The 21,323-nt window shown below is 34.3% G+C and overlaps 1 protein-coding gene across 1 annotated transcript in view; it reads left to right on the top strand.

The window, feature by feature from the left end:
* PCDH15 (protocadherin related 15) overlaps nucleotides 1-21,323 on the top strand; it is a 1,039,293-nt gene that overhangs the window by 955,217 nt on the left and 62,753 nt on the right. The window contains exon 28 of the mRNA XM_067710150.1: nucleotides 2,535-2,662. Within this exon, the coding sequence (XP_067566251.1) occupies nucleotides 2,535-2,662 (128 nt within the window). The remainder of the gene's footprint in view (nucleotides 1-2,534; nucleotides 2,663-21,323) is intronic.

Raw genomic sequence — 21,323 nt, 5'->3', positions numbered from 1 at the left:
AAGTACCAGGAACGTAGCTCACATTTTGTTGCCTCAAGGGTCACTTCTGGAACTTCCTGACTCAATGCAAAGGTACTGCCCAAAGAGAAGTTTCTCTCATACAGAACTGGAGAAAAAGAATGTCAGTGAAGGAAGGGAAATGAGGCGCTGGGCCCCAAAGTGCATAGAAGGATACAATGTCTTTTAACCAAAACACTTGCCAAGCAATCTTTCATCCAGTTTAATTTCCTTCATCCCCGGTGGTTCTCCTTGGAAGCCTGTCATTGTCTCACCCAACCATAAGGAAGACTGCAAGAGGGTATTAGGTCATCAGGCACTTGTGTTGTCCTTCTCACAGTATTCTCTTATCCATTTTATCAACACCACTTTCCTTTCTCCCCACCCACCCTGCATCTTTCTTGTTCTATGCTTCATAACTACCTTAAAAAAATGATATAATATGGAGGGAAAAAAAGATTCTTCAGATACTCAAGGAGGTAAATAGTATATTCCCTTAAACGAATTTAAATGAGAGTTGCTTCCAAGTTTCTGCCTTAGAAATAATCAAAACCCAAATTAGGTGAAAGATCGTGATACAGTCCTTAGTCCTTACACACACCTAGTGAAAGTGTATGAGCCTCAGAAATCTATGGTGTCATGGACATTGTTAATGAATCAGAAAATCTAAGTGGATGCTATTCTAGTGATTAAACTATAGGGGTACTTTAATTATTTTTGGACTGGCCAACATTTATTTTATGTTCCTTAATTAGATACATCACAATTTCCACTCTCCTGCTTTATTCAAGTATAATTGACAAACTGTATATATTTAAGTTGTACAGTGTGGTGTTTTGATATACATATGTACTGTGAAATGATTGCCACAAGTTAGTTTTCACATCCATCAACTCACATTTGTGTCCTGTTGTGTGTGTGTGTGTATATGTGTGTTTGGTGAGAACATTTTAAATCTATTCTCTTAGCAGATTTAAGTACATAGTACAGTATTATTAACTATCATCACCATGCTGTGCTTTAGATCCTCAGTTTTAGTTTGACTTATTTTTTAAAAAAGATTATCAAATTAGCTCCTTTGATTCCAGAAATTTAAAATTGCTACTAAGATGAAAATGGGTTTCATTTTGGATGAACTCTGTTGGTGGCTGACCAGGGTGCAATTTGAAGCCCTGGTACTGTAGGATAGAGAAGCATAGTCTATCATTAACCTTACTTCCCTGCTGGTACGCTTCTTTGTTGACCTAGTAAGTTTTTCTTTTTGATTCTAGCTTCTCCAGTTCAGGAATGGTGGGAAAGAGGCCAATAGGGGAGAAACTAAATGAATAGCAGTAGGACAGGTGTAAAACCTTGTGGTTAACTCTCTTGTCTCACTGACCTTTCCCGAGTTAAGCAAAAAGGAGCCATTTTCTAAATTCTTACTAGGACAATGAAGATTATTCATTCATTTAATCGACACATATACTATACACCCATGATCCACCCACTGTGCCAGTAGGTTGGTGTTAATTAGTTATAGCTGAGGATACAATAAAGTAATAACATCTGGGTTTGCCTGATAGTTTGTAGATCAATTGCCGTATATTTGATCCTACTTGAAATGCATGAGAAAAGTTTACTTAGATAATACATCAAAATATTTATGTAATTTGAATCTACTTTTTGCAAAATGTTTACCAGTTATTCCTCATTTTATCTGGTTTGTAAGTTATTTTCATTTATCAGATTCTTTGTAAAGGGTCATTCTTGTACTAGTAAAAAGTGCTACATTTTTCCTTAAAAGTGCGATGATTGAGGGAGTGAGATTTTAACATGTGATGAAATGTATTCTTTATAGTATATTTAATGTGGTTTAAATTATAAAACCCAGTATTTATAAGTCATACAATAATCATCTCTCCAGCTACATCTTTTCCAATGAATGCTAGATAGCCTCTAATGCACGATAAAATTTGTTTTCCCGTTGTGGAAATAAGCACCTCACCCAAACATTGTTTACTTCTAATCTTATATATATATATATATATATATATATATATATATATATATACATACACACACACACACACATATGCATATATATATAATACTACATGTTAAGATAATATCATTGCTAGTTCTATACTTAAGAATAAAAATATTTTTAAATTTATGGCAGACTATTATTTCATAAGGTGTTTTATATATTTATGTCACTTTGGTGTAATTTGTAATGTGTGTGAAGTATTTGTAAATATGAAAGGTTGAATTGTTTTATTAAAATTAGCAGAACACAATAGTGTCTATTAAATCAAGTAAGATGAATTAACAAGACATTATAACTAAAAGAAATAGCAGCAACTTAACATTATGTTGCCAGAAACATCATTATCAATGTCCTCTTTGGGTATGGGGTATTAAGCATGCCAATTAGGAATGACTTTCTGATTTAAGTTTCTTCCACTGTTCAAAAGAAAGTACAGTAATTATTTACTCCAGTCCATCTTTTTCTAATTAATGACCATCAATAAAAATATATATTATTTCTTTTCCTCCAGGCAATAGAGCTAAAGTGTATATTGAGATTCAGGATGAAAATGATCATCCCCCAGTGTTTCAGAAAAAACTCTACATTGGAGGTGTATCTGAAGATGCAAAAATGTTTTCTTCTGTGCTCAGAGTTAAGGTATGAGAACATTTATTAAGATACAGAACTAAAAAGTCAGAGATCATATTTTGTAGATAAACTATAACCATGTAATTTATATTAACTGAGTACATTTTCATAGTTTAAACAAAAGTCTGAAACGGATAAATGAGTTTAATTAGTCAAACTAAATACAGATTAATTATGAGGTGAATACTAAGCAACTTTTTGTGCTTTATTTTTACTATAAAAGTAGGAACAAATTATTTATGATGTTTTACATTGAATAAGATATCAAAATATCTGTTTTCCTAGTATATTTGTATGCCTTTAATATTCAGGATTAATTTACAATAACTCCAAAGAGTCTCAAAATGGAGCTTCTTGTAGCAAATATAAAATTACTATTTTCTGATTGAAGAAATAATGTAATAAATTTTGTAATTCTTTTTTCTGCAATAATTTTTTAAAATTCAAGATGCTAGTTAAAGCAATGTAAAAAATAACACTACTAACACTACTAACATTAGTACTTTAGTAAAGATTTTTTAAAACCTTCATATGTCAGAAATGTTAGAATTTAAAAACACAATATCATAGACTAAAGTTGATAATTTTCAATTTTTCTTTAATTATCAAATACGTTTTCAGATTTTTTCAATAGTACATAAAGTTGAAATAGTTTTATAACTAAAAAATAAATTTGTAAATATTGCATTACATTGAGGAAATTTTATAGGCTATAGGATTTTAGATTATTAATTACAGAGTTATATTTCTGAAGCTATTTTAATAATCAATTTTTAAAATAGCTATTAGCATACAAACATAAAACCTAAATATTTCTAAGCAAATCCAGCTATTGATTGCCTCTAGTTTTGCATATGAGTAGTTGCCTTTCTTTCCCTATTACCAGGAGTACCATGATTGAGCTCTTCTTACATATGATTTTATCACCTTAACATCCTTAAGTAAGAAAGAGAAAAATCAACCAAGCAAATAAAGCATGTGTGTTGTACTTGCAAAATAGCTCTTCCACAGTGCCAAATTCTGACTCCTGATTTGAATCACCAGTTGCAACTAAAATTGGTGTACAAATTCAAGCCAATTACATTATATCCAACTTGCATTATGATTTACAGGTAGCAGTCCTTTGTAGTTGATTTTTATCTTATTTTACATTTTAGTCCTATTAACGATTGATTCAGTTTATTCATTTAGTCAGTAAATAATTTTGGGGTGTTTATAGTGTGAGTTGTTCTAGAAGTTGGACATAGAGCAACTAAAAAATAATCAAACAAAAAACCCCCAAACTTCCCACCCTAGTAATGCAAACAAACTAATAGAAGAAACAAATTGTAGATCAAGAAAACAGGAACTATTAACATAAAGTCATGTGGTCAAGAGAGAAACTTGTCTATTTCTAGGTAAGGAGCATTCTGGGTATTCCAATATAAAGTCTCTAAAGTTGGAGGGAATTTGGGGAGGTCAGTGTGACTGAAAAAGACTGGCTGGGGATGAGACTGGAAATGCAGCCCAGGACCAGAATATGGGCTTTATTTTAGATGTGCTTAGAAAGAAAGTTTTTGAATGGTTTTGTCTAGAAGTGTGACATAATCCAATATAAAAGGATTATTCTGGATGTTGTGCAGGGTGGGATGTGGGAGTAGATACACAGTGTTTTTAGACAAGAGTAGAAAGAGAGCCCAGTGCATCACTAGTCCAGGCAAGATTTGGTAGTGACTTGAACCATGGTGTAGAATGGGGAGATGATGAGAAGGAAGTAAAAAGGAAGCCAAAAGGATTTGCTGATGGATTATATGTGGGGCATTAGAGAAAATCAAGGTTGACTCTGAGGGTTTTGTTCTGAACAGGTCCCCATTGCTCCCTCGGGAATTATGGTGCAAAAATCAAGAGTTCACTTTTGGATATTTCATGTTTGTGAGGCATTTTCAATATGCAAGCATAATTCTTGGCAAGATGGTTACAGATGCTGATTTAGATTCAGGAAAGAAATTGCAGGCCAGGATGAAATCATGATATTAAAGAAAATGGATGTAGGTAGAAAAGTCCAGGGACTTCCCTGGCGGTCCAGTGGTTAAGACTTCGCCTTCCAATGCAGGGTGTGCAGGTTTGATCCCTGGTTGGGGAGCTAAGATCCCACATGCCTCACAGCCAAAAAACCAAAACATAAAACAGAAGCAATATTGTAACAAATTCAATAAAGACTTGAAAAATGGTCTACATCAAAAAAACAAAAAGCTTAAAAAAAATGTCCAAAGACTAAGCCTTAGGAACTCAATACTTAGAGATCAGGAAGCGGATTCATCAAATCATGCTGAGAAATTGCTGCCATGAGGTAGCAAGAATACTAGGAAAATGTATAATAGGGTCCCTGAGACTCGTAAGAACTAAATTGCTGAAAGAGGGAGTGATCAACTGTCAAGCGCTGCTGTGAATAGAGTGCCCCTGTGTATTTTTACATGACCACTCATGCTAATAGAAGTAATACTGTAGTGGAGAAAAAAAATAAGCTAAATGCTAAAATATTCCATTAATAAAGGAGATTATTCAAGAAACCTATAGATGACGGCAGTAAGAGAATTTAATGGGTGATATTATCTGATGATGGCATTTACTTCAGAAGAATTGCGAGAAGGTGGCAAAGGAGATAGAATAATGTTCTAGAAGCAGTGATTCAGAGACAGGACACGTGCCACCTATCTACCTCTAGGCATTGTGCTATGTCAGATATGGGAGCCACTTTTTGAGTCAGCCTTAGAAAGCAGTATCGTATGTAGGGGAGAGGACCAGGGTGGGAAGAGTAAAAAAGTAATGGTAATATTCAAAGGGAAGGTTGAATATTTAGGCGATATTGCTGATGATGGACTATGAATTCCAAGGAATCCTGGTGAAAGGTTGGTGGTGGAAGTAAAGGTGAAGTGGGAAACTGAATCAAATTAGGGTGTGTGAAGAGCTACATGGGAAGAAATATCTGGGGGGTGAGAGATGCATCGGAGAGAAGCCATGGACTACTTTTGATGATGTAGACAGGGATGGGATTGATTATTTCTCCAGGACTACCAAGAATTCCATAGGACAGTCCTTTCTTCACTTGATCAGTGGGTTATTCAGGCTAGGGAGAGGGGTCCTTTTCAGGAAACCAATTTTATGCCATATCATATTCTATGTAGGAGGGGAGACAGAGACAGAGAAGGGATGTGAGAAAAAGCATAGCAATGTATTGATGCAAGTATATGCTGTTATGATTAATTCAGTTAGGAAAGCACAAATTGTTATGTGGATTCAAGGGAAGGAGACATTTTCATTGGTAAAGAACATAAAAGTTTTCCTGGGGGATGAAGAATTTGAGTGGCACTGAAGAGCCATTAGACTTTCTCAAAGTGCAAATGAGAATAGTCTAAGCAGAGGAAACACAAAGCCAAACCCAGAAAAAACAAAGTGCAGAGTGTGTTTGTGGAACAGTGATAGGAGGCAAGGACCTTAGGAAGTGATGGGGGTAATAAATCTTCAGTGGTGAACATTTTCAAATGCTGCCTTTAGCCTTGAAGCCTGGAAGCTTCTCCTTTACAAATTTAATCGGAGTGAAAGTGAGTTAAGCAAGTCTTTTCAATTCATACTTAGGGCAGCAAAAAATGTTATTAGAAATAGCCCTGGATCAGGGCCAGCCAAGCCCAAATCTTGGCAGAAGATGATTTAAAAAACAGGGAATCAGCCTACGATTGTGAAAGAGGCTTTTTACCACTTACTGTATAATATTGGGGTAATGTTAGATTTTATCCACCATACACGCAAGTTAAATTTTTTTAGTCCATCATGAAATCATAAAGATAAATTTTTTTTAAAATTGTGTTATGTGTAGGAACGGTAAGAGGAAACATATTAGAGGATTTACTAAGAAATATGAGACTAAAATATCAATGAATAAAACAATACTTACTATTTTCAAATATGGACAGTGGATTAAAGGCATTACTAAAAGTATGTTAGGAGAAAGGCAACACAATGAGAGCATTATTGAAATTAATTATTCAATATAAGTGATAGTAAAAGAAGGAAAATTTTGTATATATATATATATATATGTTTGTGTATGGGTGCACTCTGAAATGGTATACCTAATATGCTTAGAAACCTATTTAAAGTTCTTTTTTTTTTTTTTTTTTTAGAAAATATACATTGTATACCTAGTGTGTGTTGAAAATACAGAGGCAAACAAAACAGACTGTCCTCTGCCTTTATAGAGTTAGCATTCTAATAAACTAGACCAAAAAAGCAGGTAATTATTAAGGCTTTTATTTAAACACACATGTAAAGATTTGGATTCTGGCTCAATGATATGAATGTTCATATCATGTTAAAGTAATTCCTGGATTGTGTCAAAGGACACAGAGCAAGAGAATTAATTAGGGACTACCTGCTACATTTGCTATGGTTTAATGCTGATAACTGTCACAACTGATTCTTCAAAACTGATTTCCATTGATCACACCAATCAGTCATTTTAATTGCAGGGAGAGAGAGAAGAAAATCAACTTGTAATTTTTCTCTTCAGTCTTTAATACAAGAATTAATGTCCCTTAAAAGTATCACCCTTAGCATATACCCAAAAGAATTGAAAGCAGGGACTCAAACAGGTATTTGTATATCAGTGTTCATAGCAGCATTATTCACAATAGCTAAAAGGTGGAAACAACCTATATGTCCAGTAATGGATGAATGGATAAACAGTGATTGCTTTACAATGTTGTGTTAGTTTCTGCTGTAAAATGAAGTGAATCAGCTATATGTATACATATATCCCCTTCCTCTTGGACCTCCCTCCCCACCCCCATCCCACCCATCTGTGTCATCACAGAACACCAAGCTGAGCTCCCTGTGCTTTATAGCAGGTTCCCAGTAGCTTTCTATATTACACATGGTAGTGTATTTATGTCAAACCAAATCTCCCAATTCATCCCACCCTCCCCTTCCCCCACTGTGTCCACATGTCCATTCTCTACATCTGTGTCTCTCTTCCTGCCCTGCAGACAGGTTCATCTGTACCATTTTTCAAGATTCCACATATATGCATTAATATATGATATTTGTTTTTCTCTTTCTGACTTACCTCACTCTGTATGACAGACTCTAGGTCCATCCACATCTCTATAAATGACCCAATTTCATTCCTTTTTATGGCCGAGTAATATTCCATTATATATGTACCACATCTTCTATATCTGTTCATCTGTCAATGGACAGTTAGGTTGTTTCCATGTCCTGGCTATTGTAAATAATGCTGCAATGGACATTGCGGTACATGTGACTTTTTTTTTTTTTTTTTTTTTTTGCGGTACACGGGCCTCTCACTGTCGTGGCCTCTCCCGTTGCGGAGCACAGGCTCCGGACGCGCAGGCTCAGTGGCCATGGCTCACGGGCCCAGCCGCTCCACGGCATGTGGGATCTTCCCGGACCGGGGCACGAACCCGTGTCCCCTGCATCGGCAGGCATACTCTCAACTACTGTGCCACCAGGGAAGCCCAACACATGTGACTTTTTGAATTATGGTTTTCTCAGGGTATATGCCCAGTAGTGGGATTGCTGGGTCATTAGATAGTTCTATTTTTAGCTTTTTAAGGAACCTCCATACTATTCTCCACAGTGGCTGTATCAATTTACATTCCCATCAACAGTGCAAGAGGCTTCCCTTTTCTCCACACCCTCTCCAGCATTTATTGTTTGTAAATTTTTTGATGATGGCCACTCTGACAAGTGTGTGATGGTACCTCATTATAGTTTTGATTTGCATTTCTCTAATAATTAGTGATATTGAGCATCTTATCATGTGCCTCTTGGCCATCTGGATGTCTTCTTTAGAGAAATATGTATTTAGGTCTTCCACCCATTTTTGGATTGGGTTGTTCAGTTTTTTGATGTTGAGCTGCATGAGCTGCTTGTATATTTTGGAGATTAATCCTTTGTCCATTGCTTCGTTTGCAAATACTTTCTCCCATTCTCAGGGTTGTATTTTTGTCTTATTTATGGTTTTCTTTGCTGTGCAAAAGCTTTTAAGTTTAATTAGGCCCCATTTGCTTGTTTTTATTTTCATTACTATAGGAGGTGGGTCAAAAAAGATCTTGCTGTGATTATGTCAAAGAGTGTTCTTCCCATGTTTTCCTCTAAGAGTTTTACAGTGTCTGATCTTACATTTAGGTCTTTAATCCATTTTGCATTTATTTTTGTGTATGGTATTAGCGAGTGTTCTAATTTCATTCTTTTACATATAGCTTTCCAGTTTTCCCAGCACCACTTATTGAAGAGGCTGTCTCTTCTCCATTGTATATTCTTGCCTCCTTTGTCATAGATTAGGTGACCATAGGTGTGTGGGTTTATCTCTGGGCTTTCTATCCTGTACCATTGATCTATATTTCTGTTTTTGTGCCAGTACCATGCTGTCTTGATTACTTAGCTTTGTAGTATAGTCTGAAGTCCAGGATCCTGATTCCTCCAGCTCCGTTTTTCTTTCTCAAGACTGCTTTGGCTATTTGAGGTCTTTTGTGTTTCCATACAAATTGTAAAATATTTTGTTTTAATTCTGTGAAAAATGCCATTGGTAATTTGATAAAGATTGCATTGAATCTGTAGATTGCTTTGGGTAGTATAGTCATTTTCACAATACTGATTCTTCTAATCCAAGAATATGATATATCTCTCCACCTCTGTGTCATCTTTAATTTCCTTCATCAGTGTTTTATAGTTTTCTGAGTACAAGTCTTTTGCCTCCTCAGGAGGTTTATTCCTAGGTATTTTATTCTTTTTGTTGCAGTGGTAAATGGTATTGTTTCCTTAATTTCTCTTTCTGATCTTTTGTTGTTAGTGTATTAGAATGCAAGAGATTTCTGTGTATTAATTTTGTATCCTGCAACTTTACTAAATTCATTGATGAGCTCTAGTGTTCTGGTGGCATCTTTAGGATTATCTGTGTATAGTATCATGTCATCTGCAAACAGTGACAGTTTTACTTCTTTTTTGCCAATTTGTATTCCTTTTATTTCTTTTTATTCTCTGATTGCCGTGGCTCGAATTTCCAATACTATGTTGAATAATAGTGGTGAGAGTGGACATCCTTCTCTTGTTCCTGATCACAGAGGAAATGCTTTCAGTTTTTTACCATTGAGAATGATGTTTGCTGTGGGCTTGTTGTATATGGCCTTTATTATGTTGAGGTAGGTTTCCTCTATGCCTAGTTTCTGGAGAGTTTTTATCATAAATGGGTGTTGAATTTTGTCAAAAGCTTTTTCTCCATTTATTGAGATGATCATATAGTTTTTAGTCTTTAATTTGTTAATATGTTGTATCACATTGATTGAGTTGCATATATTGAAGAAGCCTTGCATCCCTGGGATGAATCCCACTTGATCATTGTGTATGATCCTTTTAATGTGTTGTTGGATTCTGTTTGCTAGTATTTTGTTGAGTATTTTTGCCTCTATGTTCATCAGTGATACTGGTCTGTAATTTTCTTTTTTTGTTGAACATTGATAACTGAAATATGCTAATGAAAAATGACTGATAAATTTCATTACATCAGAATAACGGACTACAATGACAAAGACAGCATAAAAGATTAAAATACAAGCAATTAGCTGAAAGCAAATATTTACAACATATATTTAAAAAAAAAACTCAAAGAAACAGTTTCCAGAATATAGAAAGAACTTTAAAACAGCAACTATTTATCCAGTAAAAACAAGGTTGAAAAGTCATGAATATTTGTCATATTATTCAAAATTTTCTGTGTGAGGTAAGAAAGATTAAGCTAGACCTTTGAATATTGTCCCTCTTGGGCTGTTGGAAAATACCAGTCAGTGAATATTATTTGTTAATAACAATAGCTGCCATTTATTTGTCTTTATTACTTTTCTGAGAACTGTGAAAACCTCTTTATTTTAGCCTACCGAAAGTGTTTAAATAAAGAAGCAAACGAATAAAACAAACAAACAAACACACTTACCTATAAAGTAGATGCAATTATTCCTTGTTTTATTGTTGGAAAAATTGAAGATTAGTAACGTTATATAGCTTTCCAAGTATTACTCAGCCAGTAACCAATGAAGTCAGAATTAAAAGTTTAAGTTTACCTTAGTTCAAGGCCTTTTCTTGTAATCTCTGTATCACATTGCTTTCTATGGGAAGTGAGGAATAGTATCTTGGCAGGGGTAGAATGTTGGCAGAAAATAACATATTAAGTTCCTATGAAAAAAGTGGAGATAATTAACATGGCAACTAACTGCTTCTCAAATTGAGATGACCTCTGTGAATTATGACCCCCTCTATTAAGGTAACAAGTCAGATCTGGTTTTAGAAACACTTTTCAATTTATTAACTAATTTGTCTAGTTTATTGCATGTCTTTTTAACTGCAACCGATAGCCTAATTTAATACAAATATAGGGACAAGTTAAATGTGATCAAGAGTAATTTAAATCTTTCTGAAGTATGAAGGTATTTTCCAGAAGTTAATGCAATAAGGATTAATCCCTCCTTATAAGTTGCAGATATGAAAAATTCAGTGTCAGAAAAATTGAATTAAAATGTAGACTTGATTTCTACTGAAAGTCAAAAAGACCGTGAACATTACATCTTTGAGTTAATAAAGAAGCCAGATTTAAGAAATTTATAGACTGAAAGAAAGTAATATTTCAAAAAAGCATCAAGAAAGGGAGCATTCTGACCAATCTCTAATTCTTTATTACATTGCCTAAATAAGCTTGGAATGACAGCAAGAGATTTTAGCAGAAAGACGCTGGTGAGAGAAAAAAGCCACAGCCATGGTTAGAGGATGCAAATTTCCTTAGTGGCAAAAAGTATAGAAATATGCAAGAGTAACAATGCAGAGAGCAACATAATTTGTTTCTAGACAGAGATAAGGGCCTCTGAGGGATCCTGTTCCCTGGCCCTCTGCCTGCTCATATGGGTCTGACAGAAAACAATTCCAGCACACCCATGAGGGTTTAGCATGTGTTTCCCCAGTGTAGCATCTTTTACTGGGCCAGACTCATGCCTGGCTTATGTCAAAACTGGTACTAATAGCAAACCCTTACCCCGTGTTTACACAATGCTAAGTACTCTAGACACTTGTCAGGAAGGAACTCATGTGTTCCCCTCAGAAAGCCCATGAGGTAACTACTATTATCATTCTCAATTTATAGATGAGAACACTGAGACACAGAAACAATATGTAACCTGCCAAATGTGTACACCTAGGCCATAGTGAAGCCAGGATTCATAGCCAGGCACTCTAGCCCGGAGACAATGCTCTGTTCTCTCAGGTAGAACAGCGCTGGGCTGGAGTCACATCATTTGGATTCAGTCCCAGATATGCTCTTAACTCTCTATGGAACGTTACACTTCATCACTCTGGGCCATAGTTGTCTTCTCTTATGCAAATACTGCTTTAGAACTAGGTGCCCTTAAACGTCTATAACCGCTTCTGATGGTTTGCATGTTATTTACCTTAGGAAAATTACAGTGTGGGGGAAAAAAAGCCAAGTACCCTAAGAGAATTGTTATATTTGAGAACTACATTGTAAAGGTCAAATTCTGAAATCCAAAGCACTTATTTTTCACAGTTTTTATGGTTTACTTGAAGTTATGGTCACTTGAAGCTGGTGGATTATTTTATGACAATTTCTCCCTAGTTGCTCCATATAACAAAGATGTAAACAAGTACCAGTCTGAAATTCCCATGAAATGGTAATTTTGATTCCCCTTTGCCAACTCTGGGAAACCCAGCTTTATACAAACACTACTTATTGTTTCAAGAGTGATGTTTCTTAGGAGATCTTACCATTTGTTTCCTTCATGATTACCATGCCATCTAACCTTCTATGGTTTGTACCTTGAACAAGTGAATGCACACAGGTGCCTGAGGGCTCACTGTCTTCTTGGCTATAACCCTATAACTGAATTACTATCTATCTATCTATCTATCTATATAATTTAGATATTATATTGTTATCATGTATCTATGTGCTTGTTTTCTCTACTAGAATTCACATTTCATCTAAGCAAGTATCATGCTTTCTCACTAACTTAATGACATTATAGATACATTGTGCTTAACATCTTAAGGTGGTGCTTAACATCTTAAGGTGGTGTTAGAAATTTTATTTATTTTTACATGTAGTTATGCCTTTTAGTATGTTTAATCAAGACTTTCCATGTAATACTTGAATGAATTATTGACTTTCAGATAAGTAAAATACACTTTAAATTAAACTCTTGGGCTTGGTTACAGCACTGAGAGTGACAGGACCTATCATTTCTCTGGTAATTTCCCTTCTTGTCAAAATTAGAAGCTTAGATTTGGTGATATCTTTATGAATCTATCATGGTTTTCCATTGATTTAACCACTCTGGAGAAACCAAATGTCAAGAAAATTATTTTTTCCTAACAACTGGTGTATTTTTGTTATATATTATTGTATCTTATGTATTTTTGGAAAAGACCTCATGTCTATTTTTGAATTCTATGGAGTATATGCAAACAGATGGTTACTAACCACTCTGTGTCTAAGAGTCTATACATTCTAAGCCTGTATTTTCCCCTGTGCAAGTTGAGGTATATGAACATAGCACCATCACCAGTTTCTGATGCATAACATTTGCCTCTTTTGGTCAGAACAAGCAGAAAATTATAGTTTTGTTGCTAGTATTATACATGGACAAGACCACATCTATCTTTGTAGCCACAAATGGAGTTTCCAGATAAAATAATTCCACATATATGTTTTACTCTCTTTCTCTTCCCCTTCTCTGCAAAAATCTGTCTTTTTATTGTCCAGAAGAGAGATCTAAAATCATCTCATTTACGTAGTAGTAACTCAATTTACAGTTGTTGGTTTGAATGTAACTTAAGAATTGCCTTAATTTTTATTGCTTAAAATAGGAATGGGACTATTTTTTTTACAGGCTATAAATGTCTGAAGAATGACAAATTTGGGGTCCTTAAACGTAGAGGAAAATAGCTCTCATAACTGGAAATTACCTTAAAAGAAGAGAGTTTGAGAACTTTTTATGGGTTTCAAGCCATCAGGCATGTACATGAAGAAAAAGTAGTTTATTTCGTGAATGTCCAAATCATTTAACCTTCCCTAAATTAATTGGTGGCCCATATATTTCAAAGTCTGATCACACTTTAGTGAGCTTAGAAATGTATTTAATGCTTGCATGTCTTTCAGACGATTATATGTCTAACAATCCAAGGTATGGATGTGGAATATTATCTTCTGAATCAAGCTTGCATTTTCTTGTAGAAGATTTTATATGTTGTTGAGCGGTGATGGTTATATATACATTCCTATTTTATGTTTCAAGGACCATATCTTCCATCACCTGGTAGGAATATTGACAATCAGAATTCTTCCGAAATTTTCTGAAAATTCTTCTGAAATTCTTTAAACCTCCATTTAACTTTGTGCTGTACTGAACTGACACAGGAGACCTATAACACCAATCTTAGCAAAAATGATAAAAGTGAGCTTTTTAAAAGGTTTTTATTCATACTTCTCTAAATACACTTTATTTTTGAATTGCCTATTAGTACTGCCAATGAGAAGAGTAAAGTATTAGATTTCCCTAAAATGTATTTTGAAGAAAATTCATTTCTAAAAAAGTCATAAAGAATGGATGACTCTCCCTAGTAATTCTAATGTATTTACATTAATGAAAACCAGCAGGCCTGGAGCAAGACTATGTACATAAAGAGAATATAATTTACATCGGTTAGTTAATAAGTCACTGTATATCTGAGAATTACAAAGAGACTTTTCAAATTTTTTTCAAAAACAGACACAGAAATGTCTGCAATCACAAAAATGCATTCTAATGAATAGGAATAGTAAAACTCTAGAAATTCTCATCAAGTAGGTCCTGAAACTTTATGTGGTTGCTACACTAATTTTTATAAATTTATATCTCTTTTTATACTGCCTCATTTTATTTGTTCCCAGGATTTTTTTTTTTCCTAGGAGTCATGGCCTCTTACAATCCCAGTGATCCATAAAAAGACAAAGTCAATGAGTTTCATAGTAATTTGAAAGACTTTATTACCACCTGAAGCCAATAGACCTGAAGATATGCTATAAGACAATATCAAAGATCTCCACTTCAGAGTATATAAGAACTCTAACAAACTGATGAGTGAAAACAGAACAAAACAAAGAGCTCAAGATAAAAAGATAGGAATCAGACTGGAATAGACCATGAATAAATATATAAAAATTGGCAAAAAAATGTATAAAGAGGAATTCAACTTTATTAACTACTAGGGAATTACAAAATAAACCGTAAGAAATCACCACATGTTCACCAGGATAGCTAAAATAAAAAAGACAAAACCAAATTTCAAAACAACTGAATTTCTCAGATATTGCCAAAGGGTTATAAATTGGAACAATATTTTGGAAAACAGTTTGACATCATCTACTAAGTGTGAACATATGCATATCCCCTAATTCATAATTTCTACTCCTGAGTTTTTACACAACAAAAATGAATACATATGCTCATAAGAGATATGTACAAAAAATCCACTATTTGTAAATACGTTAACTGTCTGTAAAATCAAAAAGCTGCAAACAACCTCAATGTCCAGCAACAGTACATACATTAATATATGTGAGCAAATGAATTCAGACCAAAAATACAAATTTCTTTAAGTCCCTTTATATAAAGTCCACAAACAGGAAAAACTAATCTAATCAGAATAGTTGTTATTCTTAGGAGGAGACTGATAACGCACTCTATTTCTTGATCTAGATGCTGGTTATGTCTGGAGATATAATTTGAAAAATAAAAATAAAAATTTTAAATGTTTAAAAAGTGCCAAATTCATAAAAACAAAAGGTAGAAGGTTATTCAACTTTCTGGTAATTCAAGCTGTTTTTCTTGGAAGGTGTAAAATAATTCTGACCAAAGTAGAGGAGTTCATATTTTTCTTATTAGCCCTCTGTGTAGTTAATATTAAGGAATTATCTATTTTTAATTCTTAGTGAAACAATGCCACATAGTTTTCTTTTGATTTTTAGCAAGAAAGCATATTTTGGGAAGATGGGACACTATGTTATTGGTGGCTGTGACTGAGAAATGCCAGTTATCAAGCATGGTAGGTTGAATCTGGAAGATAGTATTGGTAGAGAGAATGCAGGTTGGTATGAACAAGCACATGGGATTATCTGGTTCTTGGTTTCAGAATCCAAAATTGTAAGCCAGAGAGATAAGATTTGGACCTGAAAATTGTGTAATCGTATCCACAGGTTAGAAACAGATTGCGAAGTCCTTGCAAGACACATGAGCACAGGCAAAAGCCTTGCTGTTATGTTATGATATAGAGCACTGACCAAGAATCTGAGCTGAGTAGGAAGAATAAGTGAGAGGAAACAGATTGAAGTTTTAGAAGAACCAGGTGAAAGAAGGATTTAGGTGCTCAGCAGAGAACAAGCATCACAGGAAACATATAGTGTGCCTTCCAGACCTAGAAGGCCCCGGAGGAGAGCTCAGAACACACTCACTGCAGGGTTCAGTAACAAGGGCAAGGCCAGGTGATACTGAGACAACCACTTTTGAGGGAGGGGCTTTTTGTGGGTTTACAATTCTGGGTTAGAGCTAAAATTAGAGAGTGGGATGAGACTGAGACCAAAAGTACAAAAAAAGTACTTCTGTAGGCAGGAAATGAATAGAACAGGAATGCCTCTGCTCCTTCTATGACAGCAGGAATGACTTAGGGAACTAGGGAACTTTTCACTTAAGTCAATATTGATTAAAGTTTAATCAAATATTATGAATATGCTAAATCCCAAGATTATGAAATATCAGGTAAATGAATAAAAAACATAAAGGCCATAAAAATGAAGTTTTGATATTTAAATCTGTATCTTTTCCAAAAGCATAACGAAGAACACAAATCTGGATTTTTGTCCTTTAACCACTACTGGGCTGTGTAACCTTGGACAAATTTCTTAATTTCTCTAAGCATCATGTCTACAAGTGATGGCAGTACTATCTAACAAATTTCTTTTGTTATAAATTTTAAAAATGCATAAAAAGCATGAACACAGTGCCTGTCTCCCAGAAATCTCTCAATAAATATTCACAGTCATTATTAGTTATTTTATCTGAGTAGTTCTTTTTGCCTATAAGATAATCATAATCTCAGACTCCAGATGTTCTTAATTCAGCATGCACAGTGCATATAAGTTATTAAAAACACAATTCTATTGAATGCTCAGGTATTTTATCATTGCCCTTGAAACCAAATAGTGGGCATGTCTTTCTAGAACTCACCTTTAGCATCAGTATGGACCACTAATTTTTCTTCTTACCTTAATGGTAGAATAATTATAAAAGCTGAAAGTTAATATTAAGATATTATCCCAATGAGAAGTAATCAATATAACTTTTTCAACTTACATATTTTAAATGAGGTGGTCAGTTCTCTTACATAAGCAATGATCATATTGATATTTTTGAAACATATTTATAAGTTTTAAATGAGTAGTATTATCTTAACACTGCATTATGAAGTATTTTTGTATATATTTTATTTATCAGTAATTGTCGATAGCTTGATATTTCCCTTTTAGGAAGCCATAGCAAATTTAAGAAGAAAAAAATCTCTATATATGCAGGCGTGACGTTTGAGAAACAAAGCCTAACAGCACAGCTAGGAGAAATTTCAGCCTTCAGATAGTACCAGTATCAACTTATCCAGAGGACAGTTTTAAAAAGAATATTTTTAAAAAAGGGCATATTGGGTTTTTTTTTTTTTTTTTTGGTCCTTATCATACCATACCATGCCATAGCAAACCACAAAATTGGACGAGGTTATCTTCAATAACTAACATATGTCTGAGAAGTAGAAAAAAAATCTTGAAGTTCTTTTAACTAAAATAGAAACATAATTAAGATATCTGTAAAATTTCTTAAATAGGCTTTTTCAGAAAGAAGGTACTAAAGCCATATAAAAAAAGTAATCCCAGACTGGAAAAGTCCAGCAATTTAAGAATGTTAAAGACATCCCTTAAATTCCCCCCTTGTAGATAGACGTGGTCAAAAATACCATTTCTCCAAGAAAAAGTATTAATAGAAAATTCTGAACGCAAAAAATTTATCTTTCAAGTTTATAAATGAACTATCTGTTAAAAAGTTGAAACATGAAGCAGTCCTTTCTCTGGCTTTAATGCATCACAGCATGAAACTTCATCTTTCCTGGCACCTCCTGAGCATATTAACGTTATGTTAATAATCATCATGAAAATTAGGGATAACTAATGAGAAAAGGAAAAGAACACAGTGAAAATGTGTAATCTCACATACATTTATAAGGGTCTGATTAGCACTAAATGCAATTAAAATATTGAATTCTCTTTCAACATGTCATTTAATGGAGCAGCACGACCAGGATAAGGATATAAACAACTCTATTTCCTGCCACTGTTTGTGTTCTGCTTTGTCCTGAAAGAGAGATATGGAGATGAAGCTACTTGTCTTAATTTAATCCCTACTGAACTCTGATAGTATCTGCACAGAAGGAAAAAATTGAGAAATATTAAAGTGCAATTTTTAATGAAATCTGTCGGCTTAGTACAGGGGCTATCTCTGAAGCAAGGAGCCTGGAAATAATCTTCACCCCACCACATACTTCTCTAGGCACAATAAGTCTGTTGGCAAATCCTTCATGGGCCTTAAAGTCAAAGATTAAAACTCTGCTCACCAACTGTGTGATTTGGGGTCATATACTGAGTCTTCCACAGTTTGGAATACCATTTACAGAATGGCTTTAGTTCCTTCTACCCATCCCAGAGTTAAGAAAATTAAATGATACTCTATTCATAAAGTGCTTAGCCCAATGCTGGACACTGGTTATACCTTCAGATTATCTCTGATGTTTTCCCAGATCTTTCCTGATTATAATCTTCTATATATTACTCTTTTTCAGTGCTGACAGTCAACCTACATTTAATTATTTCAATCATTGTCAGTGCCAATTCTTCATTGGCTGAAGAACTATTTAGATTAGAGCAAGTTAGCCAAAGGCAATTAGGTTAAAGACAGGTTGGCCAATGCTATTTTTTGGCCAAAACAAAACAAACATACAAACACACAAAAACTAGCTATTTTATTACATATAAATGCTATCTAGTAACTGTCTTTCAAGCTTTAACTTTGATGTTCTGTGGGGTGGTTTTACAAAATTTACAGCTTTTTATCTCTTTGTAAATAATTTTACTTGATTATCATAATTTTTTTTTTTTTTTTTTGCGGTACACGGGCCTCTCACTGTTGTGGCCTCTCCCGTTGTGGAGCACAGGCTCCGGACGCGCAGGCTCAGCGGCCATGGCTCACGGGCCCAGCCGCTCCGCGGCATGTGGGATATTCCCGGACTGGGGCACGAACCTGTGTCCCCTGCATCGGCAGGTGGACTCTCAACCACTGTGCCACCAGGGAAGCCCCGATTATCATAATTTTTTATCCTACTCTTAATGCTATGTTTTATCTGAAATGGAAATATACTCTCTTTTGTTTGAAATAAACAAAATTCTCAATGGCTGATTAATGACTGAGAATACTAGTTATAAAATCATAAAGATGACATGATCTCGATTATTTGTGCGAGGCACTCCATTTCATACCTCAGTGAATATTCAACAGCCACCCTATTCAGCATGTCCTATTTTCCTCATTTTACAATGAGGAACTAAGCCCTAGAAAGTTATTTGCCCAAGCTCATATAGCTAATAAGTGGTAGATTCAAGCTCACATCCGTCACTTCTAAATATTGATCTCTGGTATGCTTCTACTGACATTTCAGCCAAACATTATTTGACCACTTGCTGGACATGATATTAGAATAAAAGATATGAATAGAAACACACTTTATGTGTAATAAAGACACTTAAATATTGTAATATGCAAAGGTAAATGCTATACTAAAAATAATATAAAATATACTACTGGAAACATGTAGGTGGAAGCAGCACTCCCTAGGGGAGTCAGGCCAGCCTTCAGAAAAGCAGTAATTTAAGCTGAGGTTTTAGTGCCTTATTCAACATTACATATATTCAATGTGTGTGTGTGCAAACACGCATGCCATAGTATAGTCCAGGAGTGAGTATCATGTGGCCTAGCAGACAAGAGACATTTAAGAGAGAAGAAGCCATGTGTGCAAAGGCCTGGAATCATGAAAGAACATAGATTGTTCAGGAAAAAAAAAGTAGGTAATGTGATTGGTTTTGGAGAAATATAAATAGAATAAATGTAGGGCAAGAAATTGAAATGTTAAACTGGGATCAGATTGTGAATATTTCATGGACTTGTCTTAAAGTTCATCTTCTGGGAGGTGTGAGTTATCATTTTTAAGCTATTGCTGAATTTAAAAATGTGATAGGAGAGCCTGATTTTGGGCAATATCAGCTTCATGGATAGTCACTGAAGTGAGAAGGATTTCATAGTAGAACTCAGAGGGCTTGCTGATGGACTGAGAGTAGAAAGGCAAGGTGTGAGATAAGACAGTTGAAGTGTCTACTGAGATTTTTAGCTCAGTTCAATCCATAGGTACTGATGCCCTTACCAGGCAAAGAGAAGACAGAAGGAGGATCAAGTATGGTAGCCAGAAGAAGGACTAGGAGGGTGGGAGATGAGAAGAAACTAAAATTGGTTTGGATTGATCAAATGTAATGTAACTAAGAAAGAACCAGAAAGAGATAATGAATACGTCATTTAATTTCTTTTGAATATGGAAAGATTTAGGATTTGTAACTACAGAATTTCTGCAAAAGTACAAATTTCTTAAACATTTTAATATAAGTAAGTTTTTGGTAAAAATCCATAATATTTTATGATCCAAAATCAACTTTAAAAACTAGTTTCCTCTCTCAAAGAGAGGACTGAGATTGTGCCTGTATTTTCTTTTCATACTATGCCTGTTGAATAGAGTGCAATTTCTTTCTTTTCCACATGAATGAGAAGTTAGAAAAAATGATTTCAGAGTTCATTTCAAAGCATCATTGAAGAATATATGATCACATTATATTAGCAATGATGAAAAGAATAAATTATTTTTTGAGATAATATTTATTTTTGAATATATTTTATAAGGAAATGGAAATAAAACTAAAAAAATGTTTCAGTTATTACATAAATGCAGGACTTGATTATTTTGAACTCTCATGCCTTCTGTAATACAGAATGTTTCAATGTATAACTTTAAAAAAATTATAAAAGGAATATTTTGCTAATCTTCAGGTCAGTTTCTCTCTTTAATTTTTCAAATAGATACTACTGTGTGATATTTGCCACCACTCTTTAACTTAAGAGTAAACTGGCAAATTCTAACTAGGATAAAATAATAATAAAACCCCTGAAAATTCTGTAATTCTGTGTTGCATGATCTTACAAACCATTATTAAATTGTTGTTTCTACACCAAGTTGTGTTTTACTCATTAGAATATCTCTGAATTACATTAGACTTTTACTTAACTATAATTAAGTAAATGATTAATGGGCATATTGAAATTAGAGATTATTTTATTGGACTATGGTCCTTTTTTTGATGTTCTTATAAAAATTAAATACTAAGATTTCTTATTTAAAATGTTTCTTTCCTCTCTTTTTTTTTGTTTTCATTTTTACAGAA

This window comes from Pseudorca crassidens, chromosome 16 (assembly GCF_039906515.1).
Source record: "Pseudorca crassidens isolate mPseCra1 chromosome 16, mPseCra1.hap1, whole genome shotgun sequence".
In the NCBI taxonomy this organism is placed as follows: domain Eukaryota; kingdom Metazoa; phylum Chordata; class Mammalia; order Artiodactyla; family Delphinidae; genus Pseudorca; species Pseudorca crassidens.
This window is presented reverse-complemented; position numbering and strand designations above follow the sequence as displayed.